This window comes from Phocoena sinus, chromosome X (assembly GCF_008692025.1).
Source record: "Phocoena sinus isolate mPhoSin1 chromosome X, mPhoSin1.pri, whole genome shotgun sequence".
Lineage (NCBI taxonomy): Eukaryota > Metazoa > Chordata > Mammalia > Artiodactyla > Phocoenidae > Phocoena > Phocoena sinus.
In genome coordinates this window covers 114333812-114351464 of record NC_045784.1, presented here as the reverse complement: position 1 = coordinate 114351464, position 17653 = coordinate 114333812, and the positions used below count along the sequence as shown (strand labels likewise).

The 17653-nt window shown below is 42.9% G+C and overlaps 1 protein-coding gene across 1 annotated transcript; it reads right to left on the bottom strand.

Moving 5' to 3' along the window:
- Positions 1-8828: 8828 nt before the first annotated feature.
- CCDC160 (coiled-coil domain containing 160) lies at positions 8829-17224 on the bottom strand. The gene is made up of 3 exons (XM_032620145.1): positions 17058-17224; positions 15886-15943; positions 8829-9852 (listed from the first exon to the last, which is right to left on the bottom strand). The coding sequence occupies exon 3, from the start codon at positions 9826-9828 to the stop codon at positions 8851-8853; it is 978 nt and encodes a 325-aa protein (XP_032476036.1). The 5' UTR covers positions 9829-9852; positions 15886-15943; positions 17058-17224; the 3' UTR covers positions 8829-8850.
- Between the last annotated feature and the right edge of the window lie 429 nt (positions 17225-17653).

The window sequence follows — 17653 nt, the reverse complement described above, 5'->3', positions numbered from 1 at the left end:
GAAGGAAAAAGACTGGAAGATGGGGAACAAGATCTGAGGCAGAGGCCATGAATGGACTTGTGAGAACTGGCTCTTAGTGTGAAGATCTTTGTGTCACACGCTAACATCCACCAGAGAGCATATTGCTTAGAGGAGGCACTGACCAACCAAGTAAACAAAATGAGCTGGGCAGTTGACATCAGCCAGTCTTTGTCAATGGCCACCCCAGTGATGGCATGATGGGCACATGAACAGAGTGCCCACAGTGGCAGAGATGAAAGCTATGGAGAGGTCCAACAGCATGGACTCCTGCTGACCAAGGCTGATCTAGCTAATGCTACTGCAGAAGGTTCAACCTGCCAAATACAGACACCAACACAGAGCCCCCAAGATGGAAACATTCCTTGAGGAGACCAACTGGTCCCTCGATGGCAACTTCATAACATTATGTCCCTTCCATCCTGAAAGGGCCAATGGTTCATTCTCATAGGAATAGACACATATTTCAAGTATGAGCTTAGCTTTCCTGCCTGCAAGGTCTGAGCCAGCACCCCTTTCTCAGGACTTAGCATGGGATGCCATATAACATCGTGTCAGACCAGGAAGACCAACTTGACAGAAAGGCAGTGCAAGAGTGGGCCCAGGACCACTGGTCATATTACATCCCACACTATCCAGAAGTTGCTTTTCTGATAGAGCACTGAAGCAGTCTGCTGAAGGCCTAGCTGAAGCCCCAGCTGGGAGGCAATAGTCCGTGAGAATGGAGTGCCATCTTCCAAGATGCAGTATATGCCCTGAGTCAAAGAATTTTATATAGCACTGTGTTCTCAACTGAAAGAATACCACGGTCTGGGGATCGAGGGGTAGAAGCAAGAGTGGTTCCAATTACCATTACTTCTAATGACCCACTGAGAGATCAGGTAGGTTTGTAATGTGACAACTTGCCTAGATTGAACTACATTTCCCAGAATTCTCATACTTGTGGGATGTTCTGCAGATTTGATGGGCCCTGGTGAAGCAGGAGCCATAGAGCTTCTCTGTTGGAAATTCAGCGCAGGGGCACCAGGTACAGTTTCAGCTCACGCACATTGTCACTCTCGGCTCACTTCTCTGGTGGCGGGCAACCCCCGGGCCTGTGGCTGCCACTACACCCTCCCCTCAACCCTCCTTCAGCTTTTCAGACTCCTAGACCAGGGCCAGGCGCGTGTGTAGTCATGAGCAAGGAGCACGAGCTTATCAAATTTGGAAGAAATGAGAGACTGATACAGACTCCAGTTCATCCTCCTGGGTTCCAGCTCATGCTTCTGGGTTCTGCTTTGTCCTTGATCTCCCCCACTTCATGTTCATTGCCCCTCCCGACTGCCTGCAGACTCCAAGCTCCAGCATTAGGTGTGAAGTTTACAGAGACTGTTTAACTAGCTAATACAATTGAGTAAGGTAAAATCTATGATGTCTCTATCTATAGATGATAGATAGGTAGGTAGGTAGGTAGGTACGTAGGTAGATAGATAGGGAAATGTAGGTGATATAGGTATGGATATAAAAGTAAGATCTCTTAATCATTCTACTTCTCTGCTTGACTCCTGCTTAATGTGGGGACTTTGTGCTTACCTTCCCTGTAACTCTATAGGACTAGAGGACCTGGTCTCCAAAGGAGGCATTTTTCTCTGGGGTCACAGCAAGAATCCCATCGAATTCTAAGCTACAGCTGCTGCCTAAGCCCTTTAGGCTCCTTGTGTCCAGTGCCCAGCAGGCCGGAAGAGGGGTCACTAACATGGCAGGGGTGATGGTCTCATTATCAGGAGGCAGGGCTGCTGTTACACAATGGGGACATGAAGAAGCACGTGTGGAACTATGCTGCCACTTGGGCCTACGTTAGTGCTCCCTTGCACAACAGTGACTGTAGGTGGACAGGTACGGCAGCCCCAGCCTGAGAAGGGCATAATGACCAGCGGCTCAGTCCCTTCAAAGATGCAAGTCTGGGTCAGGCCCGCCAGTAAGATACTGACGCCACCAGAGGGCGGTAGCTCAGGGCGAGCGTGATCTAGAACTGATAGTGAAGGAAGGAGGTGTTGAGTGTCAATTGCAGCCCCAAGAACAGCTGCGGAGGTGGGTGCTGTAGTTAGTCCCACGAACATCACACTTCTAAGTTTCCCCTCTGGAAGAGAGGCCCGAAAAAAGCCAGAAAGAGAGGTGAGAGGGAGGGAGGGTGGTAGATTCAAAGATGCACCCCCCAGGTCTCCCTAAAGGGAGAACTCACTGCCTAACAGGGGAGTGAGGGCAGCAGACCATCTCCAGCCATCAGCTCATTCAGGGGCTGCGTTATCCACAGAGAGCCACTCGGCCTTCCGGAGGAAGCCCGCATTTGGTGACCAAACGAGGCGGGAGGTACAAAGGCCCAGCCAGTTCCACCCAATAGGGATCACTTTGATGGATAAGACTCCAGAGCTCCCTGCCCAGTTGTCGAGATTTTGTCATTTGCATGGCAATTCCCACTCTGCTCAATGATGCTTCCTCCCCCTTTCCTTCACAGGTGTTGATCCCTCATAAACTTCTGGCACCCCAAACTCCATCTTCTACCAGTGAATCCAACGGGGCAAACTCCACATCTCATGATTTTTCTAGGATACTGCCCTGCCCTGGCACAAACTACGAACTGGAGCCCTTCAACTCTCGGCTGTTTACTTATAAACATGCCTTAATATATACCCAAAGGAAAAGATTTCAGATAAGTCATGTTTTATGGGAGAAAAGTCCTTATGTTATATGCAAATATATTTTTTTGTACTCATTAAAACCACATAAAAGTATATTATGCATTTTAAAAGGTTGATTACCTCAAAACCAGAAATGCCCTCCAGGCTGTCTGCTGACATAACCCACATTTATGAATGCCAAGAGCAGCTCTCCAGATTTTCTTCTACTTCATTATATGAAGAGATGCTGTTTTGTAAAATCTTGAATAAATTTGTAAATTTAAAGAAAACATTTTGTCTTGTTATTGAAGATATTTTAATAAAGAGATCTTGAAATGTTTTTTCCAAGAACTGTTTCAGTTATGAGTGAACAGAATATGATTCCTCTGTTGTAACTCTGAGAAATTTACCAGGGCAGCAAGGAAAAAATAAAAGGGAAATATATAAATCATCAAGCATACTTAACACGTTCTAAGCAGTAAGGGGGCTTAGAGCAGGTTTTTTTTTCTTAACAAGTAGTCAACTTTCAATGAAAACACTTTAGGAAGCAAAGATCCAATGGGAAAAAATGGGTGAAATCTGATAAATAATTTTGAATTATGAAGAATAAAAAATCAGACCCCAAAGCTACAATGAGTGTCAAAGACCCCTTGTAGTTAATCAGTTTGGTTCTATCAGTTCTGGAGCTTATTTTAGAGAGCTGTCAGTTGGGCTTCATATTTCAACTGTTTTTGTTTATGTTGCTCGGTGCTGCGTCCTTCATGTAGACCTAATAACCCATCATCAGAATATGTATACTTTATGGTCTTTCCAATAATGAGATGCATCTTCACTATGCAGCCTAGCCATTTAAGAGACGGCTGACTCAAGTTGAGTCCAGATTGAAGCAATAAACCAGTTTACCTTTGAGAAAGTTGAATAACCTCTATAGCGACTGAATCTTTGGTTCATTCATTTTAGTACAAGAGGTGGCCTGATAAAATGGAGCAAACATTGTATGTGGAGTTGGACAGGCTGGGTTTGAATCCCAGATCTACTACTTACTGTGATATTGAATAAGTCATTTAGTATCTCTGAGCCTTGGTTTCTCATCTGATGATCAAGGATGTTTGTGCAGATTACAGAAGATGATGTACATGGAAGTGTGTGACACATAATAAACTAGGCTCTAACCAACAGTCCAAATGCAGGCTACAGTACTAGTGACATAAGAAGATTCTCTCAGGTTATGTTTCCTATCATGATCTGGAATATACATGACAACACCTATTGTGGAGTCAACAGGCATGGGCTGAAAGGCCAAAGAAATGCTTCAAGGTTACCCCAGGACACATCCTCACAGAACCAGGTATAAACTGAGTCTCCTGGGAAACGCAACCTGAGCCCACTGAAATGTTGCAATCATCAAAAGTTTGGGTGTGATCAATGGTGAGAAAGAGAGTGCACGAGAAAGAGAGAGCGAGAACCAGAGTGAGAGTGTGTGTGTGTGTGTGTGTGTGTGTGTGTGTGAGACCCTGTGAACAGTAGCTCTGGCCACTCAACAGGGGAGACACCACCTTGATACTCAGTATGGAAAGACGGACAGGAGGGCACACCTACAATACATGGGGAACCACAGCTTCAGTGTCTTATGAGTACAAAGAACAAGACAATGACTTATTCTTATCTGAGCAGCTGTAGTAGTGGGTCCCCAGCTGCCTGGCTCCCTGTGCCAAGGGGAAATGAAAAATACTATGATAGCCTCTCTTGTCTCCATTCCCTCTTCCTAGATGAGCTTTTTCCCACTGGAGCACTAGAGCAGGGCTTTCTTCCTCCTTCTGGTATCCTGCCTGCCAAGGCCAGGGGCCAGCCTCACACCGACCTGACTGGAGGGGGGTTGACTGGGCTCTGACCCAAGAAAATTCCCTTTATGGGATCTGTCTTGAGGCCAGAAAGTCCATCATGACAGATTCACTACTTTGGCTTAAGGCTTCATATACTGATGAAATCAAAATATCCTCCCTGCAACTTGTTCTATCTTCCCAAATATATCACACATCATTGATATACGTCGTATGAATGAGTTTATCATATCCTCTCCACAGAACACAATTTGAGGGTCAGTAAGCGTAAAAAGCTTAGTGAGAACAATAGCTGGAAGGAGACAGACTAACTTGGTCAATTTCCCCTTGTCAGTTATATAATAATAATAATAATAATAACAATAATGGTGACATTTATTGACTATATGTGATCTTGTCTTATCCTCCCAACAACACTATTTATTAACTCCATCCGGCAAAGTGAGAAAACTGAGCTACAGAGACTCATGCAATTTGACCAAGGTCACACAGCTAGTAAGTGGATAACCAGAGTTGGTGCACTTGATCTCTGTGCTATACTGCTTCTTGGAGAGAAGAGCAACTGTGGTGTTTCTGTTTCATACATCTCTTTGAAACCAGACCGCTCACAGTGGACTTAGCTGAATACTATGACCAGAATCTCTTAGGTCTTTTGTTTCGAAAACAAAGATGATGGCAGCCAAAGGTACAGTGGCACCAGCAACATCTTTTTCCTGCAGTTTGTTATCTGGAACCTCGTGTTTATGTCATGAGAACTTCATTCTCCCGTTTATCTGCAAAGGGTTGGAATGCAGGTAGTTTTCAGAGTAGAACCCCACACAGGACTTTAAAATGCAGTCAGCAGAATGTAACATCCCAGCATTGTAATTCATTGCTGTTAAGAGTTTTCTTTGAAGCCAAATAGAGCTTCCACATTCACATTCCAGAAATGCCCCCACCCCTGCCCCCATGCTTTGCCTGGAAAAATCCTTCTTATCCTTCAAGGCCCAGCTCAAATGTCACCTCCTTTATGAAGTCCTTCCCAGCCCCACAGGCAGAATTAATTGATATTCCTCTGTGTTCCCACAGCACTTTGTATTAGCACTGCTAGTAAAGCCCTTGCCACATTGTTTTAGTTAGTTGTATAAGTAAGGTCCTTGAGGTCAGAGACCCGTCTTATTCATAAATCCTTTTATCCCCATATCCACGGCCTAGCACATACCACATTTCATCAAATCTAAAACTCCATTGATTGTAAGATACACCATTATTTTATGAACCACTAAGGGAGATTTAAAAAACAAACACTGACAATTATACTATGGCATGCCATCAATTTAAAGATGTGTCCCAAATTCAAGGATGTCTCTCTCTCTCTCTCTCTCTCTCTCTCTCTCTCTATATATATATATATATATATATTTTGTTTTTTTAAAGTTGTGCCTTAGAAGTGATTAACTACAGCAATAACGGCTCAGCAAATGTTTCTAGAACTGGGTTATAAACTCAAGGTGGAGCAGCTATTCCTAGAGCCCATGCTTCTGAGTAAGTACAGAATTGGGAGTTGGTAGGGAATGGTGTGCAGTTGCATTGCTGATTTCAAATATTTTACCCAACAGATTAAAGGGATGAGTGGCCTGATGTGCCATTCCTGTTTAAAAAAAAAAAAAAACACCTCCACATCGCCCTTTCAATAGACTAGAAGGTACAGTGATGATATGTCCTGATCTAAATTGGTGCCCACCTAATGCCCACAATCACACGAGTGTGATTACAGAGACGATGGGACAGAATTTGTATCTGCCTTGATTCTGGTTCTTTAAGCCAGTTCAACCCACTGCTGTTCCCATCTGCCCATGAAGACGACCGGTAACTTCTCAGCTTTCTCCCAGCTTGTTGCAGCCCTGCTTTTAAAAATTAAAGCATCAAAAGATGTGATCCTGGGACTTCCCTGGAGGTCCAGTAGTCAAGACTCTGCACTTCCAGTGCAGGGGGTGTGGGTTTGATCCCTGGTCGGGGAACTAAGATCCCACAGGCCACATGGCACAACCCCCCCCCCCAAAAAAAAAAGATGTGATCCCTTCCCAGCTCCAAACTGTTGGCTCTCCTGATTGTATATTGCCTCCCTGGATAGTGTCTGGATCTAGGCTGTCTAAAGGGCCTTTCCACAGGGAGAGCCTTGCTAGGGCTCAGCATCCCAGGCTGTCTCATCAGGAAACTGTGTTTCAGTTCTATCCTAGAAATACAAACGCCCCACCCAAGAGCTGAGCTAAGCCATGCACTTGTCTTTTCTGCACCTCCTAACACCACACTCCTTCCCCGACCCCCAAGCACACATAAGCGTGTGCACACACATGCACACACACATACACTCATGCAAGATAAAGCAAACCAAGTTGTCACCAAAGACTTTCAATGTGTGGTTGGTTAATAGAAATTCTGGAGTAAAAGCTCCTCTTTAAAAATTGCAATATACTAAGAGGATGGAGCCTAGTAGCTTAATACAATTTGTGAAATATTTTAAACATGTAAGCTGCTCTGCACACTAGCATTCAGGGGCTGAGGGTCTTTCTGGGGCAAGGACCAAGGGGTCATCTTTACGGGGGTGATGAGGAAGAGAGTTAAACAGGGCAAAGAGTTCCTAGTCTGCTTTTGTGCCTAGATCCTGGGTGGGATGCAGTGACCATCAGAAACCAGAAACTCACCTTCCTCTCTGAGCAGGCTGCCAGCTCCTGGAAGTTATCAGAACTAAAGTCAGAAAGCTCCAAAGATTATTATTTTCGAATTTAGTCCAATTGTCCCAGGCCGGGCAAGCCCTGCTCAGCTCCAGGTCAGCCTAGTTTGTCTCCATTCAGGGCCTTCCCCAACCTCAGTGAGTAAAAAGGAAACAAGAGAAAGGAGAAGAAATAACCTCAGTCACTCCCTCTCCTGATTTATTATTGACACGGTATTTGGAGATGTTCCAACTATAAACAAGAGCCTTTGTATATTTCCTTTGAAAGGAGAAGGTCTGTAAAGTAGATCCCCTGAAGTATTAGAGCTGAACGTCTCCAATGCCACAGGGGTTTTACTTCCTCACAGATAGTTACACTTGTGATTAAAATCACTGTGGTGAAGTCACAGAACGTTAGAACTGAACAGAATCTGGATGATAGATCTACTCCTTCATTTTACAGATGAGGACTTTCAGGCCTAGAAGGTTAAATAGCTAGTTAATAACAAAGCAGGTCCTAGAACCCAAGTGTCTAGACTCCCAGGCTGGGGATTTCCCATCAGGGAAAATACCTGAACCCTTAACAATCGCATCCCACCTTCACAGTCTGTAATTACATTTGGTTCATTGGACTTAAAAATACCATGCAAATAGCACTACAATTACAAAAATCTTGATTGATACAAACAAATGCACAGAATCAACTGGCCGATAGTTTCCACCAAAGGCCTGAGGCAGTACATGTTTGTTCTTTTAAAGTAAAAAAGAAAGGCTCTTAACACGGCTGGATTCCTGTATAAATCAAGCCACCTCACTGACAGCTTACCTAGATGACATCCAACACCTTTCACCCAAGTCTCGGCCAGCTGATGACGTAAACTGGGCAGGAAACATAAATTTTCCCCTGGTAGAATTTTGGAAGACCTGTGTCAACAACGCCCCTTGCTGGTCAACGTAAGAAAAGGCAAAAGCTACTGCTGTCAAAATCAGGGCTGTAGCCAAGGTCACAGCCGTGTCTCTAAGCCATCTTCTGGTCTATGGGCACCGTGGCCAGGTCAAGGGAGAAAGCATGGAGAAAACAGCAGGAGGGTGGAAAAACCTGCATTTGGGGGGGAGACATTTATGTATGCCTAATTAAGGATAGATCTCAGGGAAAGCAGATACATTTTTAGTATCCCACTGAGTCTGAACAGACTGCTTTAAGACCCATACCCACATGTTATGCTTACACAAATAAATGAGATTTTTATTGTCAGTATCAACGAACACAGATGGAAGAATATTCACGTGTCAAGGACACATTGCTCACAAGATCACAAAACGTCTGTTGATCCGTATTCATCAATGATTTGGTGAATCACTACATGTCTGAGTAATATATATATATATATATATATATATATATATATATATATGTAAAGAGATTTCTAAAACTTCATTTCTATTTGGACTCTGGCAATAAATTCATTAGAAAGAGAAAGCTGAAGCTTTGAAGCTAACATCTATACCTTTCACAGATATCTTGATTCACCAAACATGAAAATCACATCCCTTCACACATGTTTTAAGTTGTACACAAAGAAAGCACAAGAAACACTGATTTGGCTCAATCATTTGCCTAATGAAAGGCTTTTTTATTTTCTTATTTAAAAAAAGAATCCCCCATAAAGCTGTCAGGGGTACCTGGTGACGTTACAGAAGCAAAGTGTTTTCTAAGCAGCTCCAGGGCTCTGTTGTTTCTTGCTTGTATGGTCTTCTCCACTCTCAGTTCATTCTTGATGGCATTGAGCTCCCCGTGTATCTTTTCCATTTCTAATTCATAATACAATTTCACTTCTTCCTTTAGTAGTGCATTTCCAACCTCAGTTTGCTGCTTTAACTTCCTAACAGCTTCTTTTAAATCCTTGTTCTCAAGGCTCAACTTGTGGATGACCTCTTTGGCTTGCTGGAGCTCTTCTGTTAAGTTTTTAACATTTGTTGCTTTTTCAGAGAGGTCATTTCTTAAAGCTTGAAGTTCCCAGTCTTTCTTGGAAGTTTCCATCCCTGCTTCTTGAAAATTTAGGGGTTTTGAGGAGACTTCTTTTTTGCAGTTCAAAAGTTCTTTTTCCGCATTTTCGAATTCCTCTTCTATTTTCCTGCATTTCATATTAAGCGCTTCCAGCTCTTCGTTCAAAAGATTCAGGCGAAGTTTTGGAGACATTCCTTCAGTGAATTTCTTCTTCTTGTCTTTTCGTGGTGGAGTTGATAATTCCTCTGTACCCCAGCCAAGAGGCTCTTCTGCACTATTAAAGCTTTCTTCAGTTGCAATGTCTAAATTAGATGATTCATAGGAGGCAGAATTTGTGTCTGCCTCATTCTTTGAAATGTTTATCTTTCTCTCTCTTAAATTTGGTTCTTGTTCATTTTCATTTGGTTGAGAAATAACTTCTTTCCTTTTAAATTTATTTTCTTCTTGAAACTTTCTACTAGACAAGTTAAAAATCCCTTCCATTCTCTTGGCCTTACCTAAAGTCATTTGTTCAGAAGAGGATTCAAGCTGAGAAGCCTCATCTAGAATATCCTGTGCACTATGAAAAGGAGCAAACATATTCTCCTTCCAGTGTTTTCTTCTAGCATCCATTTCTTCAGGCACCTCTTCCAATTCCTGAAAAACAAAATTTAAAATCAAGGCACATATTTACACTGGCAGCCGGGGTAGTGGAAAGAACTAAGAATCCTGGCTCAGGGGTGAAAGAACCTAAATATTTGAGGGCTGGCACTCCCTCGAACTCACTGAGTGACTTGGGCCTCAGTTCCCTCATTTATAAATGGAAAGGGCTAAACTAGCTAAGTTCTACAGACCTTTCCAGCTTTAGAATTCTCTGATCCTATGAAATATAACCAATAAATGGACACACTTGGCTATTTATTGTAGAGAAAATAATTTTATGAGAAAGCAGCATGAAAACAACTGCTTTGAAACAGTAAAAGTGATTTTAAATTAATAGGTTAATATTGATAAGTTAAATCTGTGCTTCCAATGTGCCTGGTGTTTTTTTTCTAGTTCTTTTCGGTTGGACTACTGTTTATTCATTCTTTAAAGTGACTAAAACATCAGTGCTTAATGCAATGTGAGCTGCTTTGGGTAAAGTATACCATGCAGACTTCCTTATGACTAACGCTGCCAAACGCCCTTCTGTCTTGACCTGTAAATTCCTGCTATTCCAGTCTTGGGCTTTGCTTTTAGGCAAGACTGCCAAGCGTACAGAATTCTATCCGTTTTGACAGCAATTTCATGATGAGAACCGAATGTCAACAATTGAAAATATTAATGCCACCAAATGGGTTTTTCTCGAGATACTGATTCCAAATATAGCTTTTAGGTGAAAACTTAGCATACTAAATCACAGCTAAGTTTCTAAATTTACAAAAATTAGAGGATACTTATTTTGTTTCAAGGAGTCTTCCCTATTCAAAGACAGTCCATAACATAGAGCTTTCCTAAAACACAGAAACATTTGATCAGTAACTACTTTTGAGAGAAGGGAGAAAGAAGGACCCAAGCAACATGCTGAAGGGCCACCGGCATCTGAAGCCACCAAACTGGCAACTGCAGTTACCGCCAAAGGGTGGGAAGAAGGAGGGGGTCACTTTATTCATCTTATACATTAATTTGCTGTAATATAGTTGGAAGATTACCACCGAGAAAAATCAAAGTATGCCTGCATCTATTTTTCCCATGAACACAAATGTAATTTTATCTTGGTAACAAAAAATGGCAGTTGTGTTTATTTTTTAATTAATATTTTCTTTAATATTATTAAAGATTATAATGTAATATTATATTAATATATTATAATATTTAATAGCTGTAATATTTCACATTATATAAAGATGCTAATAGTAGTGCATGTTATCTGTAGAATTTTGGAAAATACAGAAAATCACACGTACAAGAAAAAACCAAAAGAAATCTTCCTCATAATCCTGTGGCCCTGAGATAACCACTTTTTTCTATATTATTTCTTGATAATTTTCTTTTTAGCGAGTATAGTTTAAATTCTAACAAATTGTTCTTACTACAGACAATGAGAGAATAAACTCGATACCTACATGCCTGACACCTTCCCCCCAAAAGAAGAGGGAAGGGACTCACTCTATACCCAAGGATACATCTCCACTGACAACTATTTGGCTTTGAGGAAAGGAAAAGGTACAAATATGCAGTGAAGGTGTTAAAACGATTGGTTCAAAAGCCATAACCGAAGCTTTAAGTTTAGTCAATCAGACCACAGTAGTAAGCCAAAACTTGAAATTCATGGTATGTATTTGCCACTGGAGCATCCTCTCCTTTCTCCTGAAATGGTCCGTTCTGACTTTATTATTCTGTTAGTCACCATCCAGAAGCATCGATGATCTATCTGTCCTTAAAGAGGAAGATGACCATAATCCCATTTGCTCTCCTCTCTAGAAATATGAATGCAAATGCTGGGAATTATTACAGGGATCATAAAGGAAAGGAACAGAGGAAAGAGAAAAGATGGCAATACTAATTGCCAGTCACATTTTTATTTATTTATTCATTTATTTTATTTTTGGCTGCGTTGGGTCTTCGTTGCTGTGCACGGGCTTTCTCTAGTTGTGGTGAGTGAGGGCTACTCTTCGTTGTGGTGCGCGGGCTTCTCATTGCGGTGGCTTCTCTTGCTGTGGAGCACAGGCTCTGGGCACGCGGGCTTCAGTAGTTGTGGCACGTGGGCTCAGTAGTTATGGCTCACGGGCTCTAGAGCGCAGGCTCAGTAGTTGTGGTGCACAGGCTTAGTTGCTCTGCGGTATGTGGGATCATCCCGGACCAGGGCTCGAACCCGTGTCCCCTGCATTGGCAGGCGGATTCTTAAGCACTGCACCACCAGGGAAGCCCAGTCACATTTTTAGCAGTCAAATTTTTACCAGACAACTCTCTAAAAGTTTTAAAATGCTTCTAATCAGGTAGCAATGGGAGAGAGATTACTATTCTTCCTACCTAATTCTGGATGAAAGGCATTGGTGAGATTGATCAGGAAAGCGGTATGCAGAGGGGCAAGGTGAGACCACTTTATACATGAAGCTAGCAATAATGACAAATCTGAGATAGAGGTCTGGGTATAGAGAAAGGTTAAAATAGAAAGCTCTTTTCATTAATGATTTTGCACCTTGAAAAAGTGACTTCTATCTCCAACCCTCCCATAAATCTCTGGCTAAAAACATATATATATATATTTTTTCCAGCATCACCACATTTCTTTCCTGGGCCTCTGTATAATTTCCTGATACAGCCCATGCTTTTCACAGAACTGGGAAGAGTCCATTTATTTTATAACTGAGGCTCAGAGAAGTTAAGTAACTTGTCCAAGTCCACACAGCCTATAGTGGTAAAACTGAGACCCTGTCTCCCAGATCAGTGCCTATTCTAAAATTCCTCTTTATTCTTCTGTTAGGTTTCACTCCACAAATTGAAAGAAAACAACCCACTATTTTCAGAGCTTAGGTGTTTTTAAAGGGCCACAAAAGGAGAGAGGAAAAATGAAGGGGGGAGGGTAAGGAGAATTGCATGTCACATATCAAAGGCCAGAAAGAGAAAGGTCTGAAAAGCCTTTTGGAATTTCCCTCCCATAGCTTACACAGGGCAGGGTCAAGGGGTCTCTGAGCTGCTTCTTTCTTTCTTTCTCTCTCCCTCTCTTTCTCTCTCTCCTTTCCTCCCCTTTCCCTTTCCCCCTTCCCTCCTTCCTTTCTTTTTTTCTTTTTCTCTTTCATTGGCGAGATATCCTTTAAGGGCTTGTTCCCAAATCTAGTCACAGAGTATGGCAAAGCCCAGAGTGCGGGTAAAAGGTGCCAGGCTCATTTTCTCTTCACAGATTGCGTGGTTTGTTTTTTACGCAGAACAAGTATGACATTAGTATTCTTTGGCAAAGACAAGAAATATGCTTTAAGACAATGATACTCCTTCCTCTACCCTGGCGTGGCAGCCATTTTGCTTTCAATAAACTTGATTAGGTAATTTGTCGCAGCATAAGGCAAATCAAACCAGAGCCATTATTGAAAGTATAAGCATGCCTTTTTAGTGGGTCATTTATTATTACAAGTGCCTACCCAACACTATACTGGATGTTGAAGGACTGAAGGGTAGGGGAAGGAGGTCCAAGAGAAATGAAAAATTTAAAGAAACGAAAACACAGGAAAACAATATAAAGTCATATGACAAAAACAACATTAGTGGTCCTCTAAGCCAGTGATCCCCCAGAAGTCCTTGGGACTGCACTGTTAAGGCATGGTTGTCCATTATACGGCTACATCTGTTCATCTGTCTCTGACATGAACTGATGATGGACACCTGACGGTTCTAGTTAGTGTCTCCCTGAAAACATCACCATTCATCCTCTGGTGACTTACTTTTGCAGTGGCAAACTAGTAGGGCATTTTGGTGGAGTAAGGAAATTTCTTGACGCATGGAAATGGTTTCTACTCACCTAAAGAATTTGGGAACCACTGATAAACTGAAAATGGATTTATAATGTAATATCATATAATGTAATTGTTGAAAGCTAAGCAAAGAGTGATCACTTATTATGGATCTTTAGGTAAACTGTTTCATAAAAATCTTGGGTGAATGCATATATGTCTTCAAAAAGTTCCAGAAAGTAATACACTGTTTATTGTGAAAGGAGAAACCCACAAAACCATCCAATTTTCATCTTCAAGGTGTGGGGTCCTGGGAAATATGCTCATATTAAGATGGATAAGTGATCAAATATGTGAAATCTAATTATTTATGTTCTAAAATATTTATACTTTAAACCACATGCTTTAGGGAAATTTGATGACATAAAAATCAAAGATCTCTTTTCTTTCTTGCCTTATCTCATTTACATTAGATTTGATTTCAAAATTTCAGGACCATCTCTTTTGCATAATTCTTGATCTGTCTGCAAAATGCAATTATTCTTCCAAGCAGGGGTAGGCAGGGACTGGGAAACCTCCAGAGGCTTTTTCCCACCTCACACGAGTGCTTCATCCCAAACTTTGTAAATTGGGAGTGATGTTTAGCAAAGGTCATCTCCAACCTGTGATGGGGCAGTAAGGGGAAGACAAAAGGCCCTTCTTAGCCCAGGCAACGTTTTCCCATTATTCTTGGATGGTTTGGTTCTCTCAACCCTCAGAAAAACTGCTTGGCCAAGACAGGAAAAAAAACATCTGTTTCAAAGAAAGTCACTGGCCTTGCTTCTTTGCTCAATTGTCCAATCTGTTCTCACATAAAAGCAGTAGTTCTCAACTTATTTTTCTGCTTCCACTGTTCCCAGGCACAAAACACAGCCATCATTATCCCTTCTCTTTGCTCCAGAAGATGCTGACCTGCTCCCTTTAGGGGAGCTTCTCCATTCCCCAGCCTTTCCAAAATCATTGGTTTACAGAAACTATTAAATACAAAAATGAGGACTGCCCAAAGCTGTCTGAAGGAAGGTGGGTAAACATGTTCTACCATGCAAAATTGTGGGGAAGGAAAAGAAAGTTCTTGAGAAAGGAATTAAGTGTGGACTATGGTAAAAAAAAAAAAAAAAAGACTGAAGGAATCAGATATCTTGGCTCCCACACTTTAGAACTATGTGAAAACTTACCTTTTGTGAACCTCAGTTTCTTCAGATGTAATATAGGGACAATATACCTATTTCTAGGTGGTTAGGAGAAATTATTGAAAATGAAAATGGAAGCAATTTTAAAGTATACTATACACCATGGGTTTTGTTCTCTTTTAGATTTTCCTTACCCTCCCTCGGAACATAAACCAGTCAAATAACCCAACCCTTCTCCAAAGATATGTGCTTCAAAGTTGCCAGCCTGAAGTCATCAGACCTCAGAAAAAGTCAGTTTGCAAAAAAAAAAAAAAAAAGGAAGTACTATTAAGGTAAGTAGGAGGGAACCTAAACTTGAATCTTACATTAATTCGACCTGCATCTTCATGGAAGAATTAGCCCTAAATCCTGTAAATTGTTGATGTCCGCAAATTTCCAAAGCTAAATTGATTCTAAGCAGAAGAGTTGTAGTCTTTTCTACATCAGAAGAGATTTGCATTTTTTATCACCAATTGCTTTACCATGAACTTTCCAAATGTCCCAGTGTTTTTCAGAGCCACCAATAATATCTTAGAAATATTACAACTGGGGTATCAGTTTGAAGATTATCAAGGATGACTCCGCACTCTGAGTTTTTCTTGTGCTTCTGCATCATTTCATACATAGTTTCATTTTACCAATACGCTGTGATCTCCTGGCATCTTATTCATGGTTGTATCCCTGCTGTTGCCTGACACATAGTGGCCCTCAATAAATATTTGTTGAATGAATGACCCTTAATATTCTTCCTGAAAATCCTACAATGTTTTGATTCTAATTGAGTTTCTGTAAGTACTTATAACTTCTCTTTTGGCTTATGAGGTTTTGGGGGGGTGACATTTTAGGGAAAGGGCTTTTATTTTTCCCTTAAAGTTTATTTGGCTTACCTAAAGTCTTCAGGACACTTTTCTTTTGTATTTTCATGAGGCTTTTTTGATAGTGTACTGACAGTGCAGACTAATGGTCTAGTTAAAAGATTGAAGATTTACACTGGGTGAGGCTCTGTGCTTCTTAAACCTCCATAACCAGCTATCAGCCAGCAAAATGGTACTTACAATTCCTGACGTCCAAGGTCTTCTGTCTGATGCCGCTGTTCTCCTTCTCCAGATTGAACTGAAAAAGAAAATATATTACATATAAAATATATTTTATATATTTTGGTTAATATATAATTAACCAAAATGCCCAAATCTGTGTTCATATGAGATGTAGCTTAAAATTACAAGTGATAGCCTTAATGTTGTTTGGCTTACCTGAAATGCGATGTCAGACACTTTGAAGCAAGTTTTCTTTTGAACTTGTCAACCCAATTTCCCCACTACCACACCACTAAGTCTTCCTTCCCCAAGCAATGCAAATATCAGATGGGACAAGAATCATGGTGGCATCTTATTCAACACGGTACCTCCTCACCTTTAGCAATCATTGAACAAATGAGCTACCACTGGTGGCCACAGCGGCATGCTTGTTAGTAAGCAGCAGGCCAAGAGCCGCGTTAGCAGAGGCTGGAGCCGAGGCATTGCCTCCCTCCCCCAGAGTCTAGTTATTTTGAAAAATCATTAAAAAGGTAAGTGATCCCGGTTTTTGCCTTAATCTTTCATGGTCCTCACATAGGAGCCAAGCGGCCAAATTGTCTTCTCTATTGTTTGGCCGATACTGAGAGCGAAGCAAAGTACCATTGAAAACCGGGCCCTGTGCACGGTTCTTACCCCCAATTCTTTATTATTAGTGTGGAATAATTCCTTCTAGGAGAAAAGATACGAAGTCGCCTTAATTCCAAAAGGCCGAGTACTTTATTAGCATGGAAGTCACTTTCTTGCTATAAAGCTGCATCTAAGCAGGCATAGTTTGGGGGTTTTCTCTGTAAATGGTTAACTAAACTCCTGCCACCGCTGCTTCCAGTGGAGAAGAGGTGGCTAGGGTCAGGGTGCTGCCCGGGCCGCCACCGCAGGTGACACCTCCCACCTCTCCAGTCCCTACCCTCTGCTGGCGGGCCGTGAGGAAGAGGGCAGGGGCGAGGCCTGACCCCACTCCTCCTTCCACACCCCGAGTCCCACACCCTGTCCCCTTCCCTCCCAAACGCCCGCCAGTTCCCGGCCGGGACCCTAAAGGGTGAAGAAACCCGCAGTGGGCATCGAGGCGGGGAGCGCGCTGCCTCCGCCCGGGTCACCCAGGGAGGGCGAGGGGCTAGCCTGGGGAGCCCTGGCCGGGCCGGGCGCAGACATACCTGGCGGCGTGGGTGGGGTCCGGTGGGCCCTGGCCCCTCTTCCCTGAAGACGACCACCAGCGGCGGGCGGCTGCCCTGGGTTCAGCGCTGGCCAACGCGACCCCTCCGGACCGGCCCCGGGCAGAGCCTCTGCAGTGCAGGGCCAGCGCGAGCCGTGCCGTTGCCTGGCAACCGGCCAGCCCGATTTAAAGGGACCCGCGCGCCGCTGCCCAGAGCGCCGGGCCGGGCGCTGCCTGGCGATCGTCACAGCCCGCGCGAGCACTGAGCATGCCCGGTGGGGCGGGCGCCGCGGCGGCTTCTGCCTGCACGAAAGTCGAGCTCGAAGATGAAGAGAGCTGAGTCAGGGCGGGAAGGGTCGAGAAACTGCGAGGCAGCCCCACCCATGGTGGGCTTATTACGGAGGGTCTGGGTGACTCACAAATCCACCTGGACACTGCGATTGTGGGGGAGGAGGGAGTGACACAGGGATAATCCCTAGGCCTGCAGTTTAGTAACGTGACATGGAGGACGGTTAGCTCCGGAAGGTAGCCTGGATCTGGTTCAGGGTCCTTGACAATATGGGAATTGCACCCCGCCCCCCGCCCGTCCGCACAATG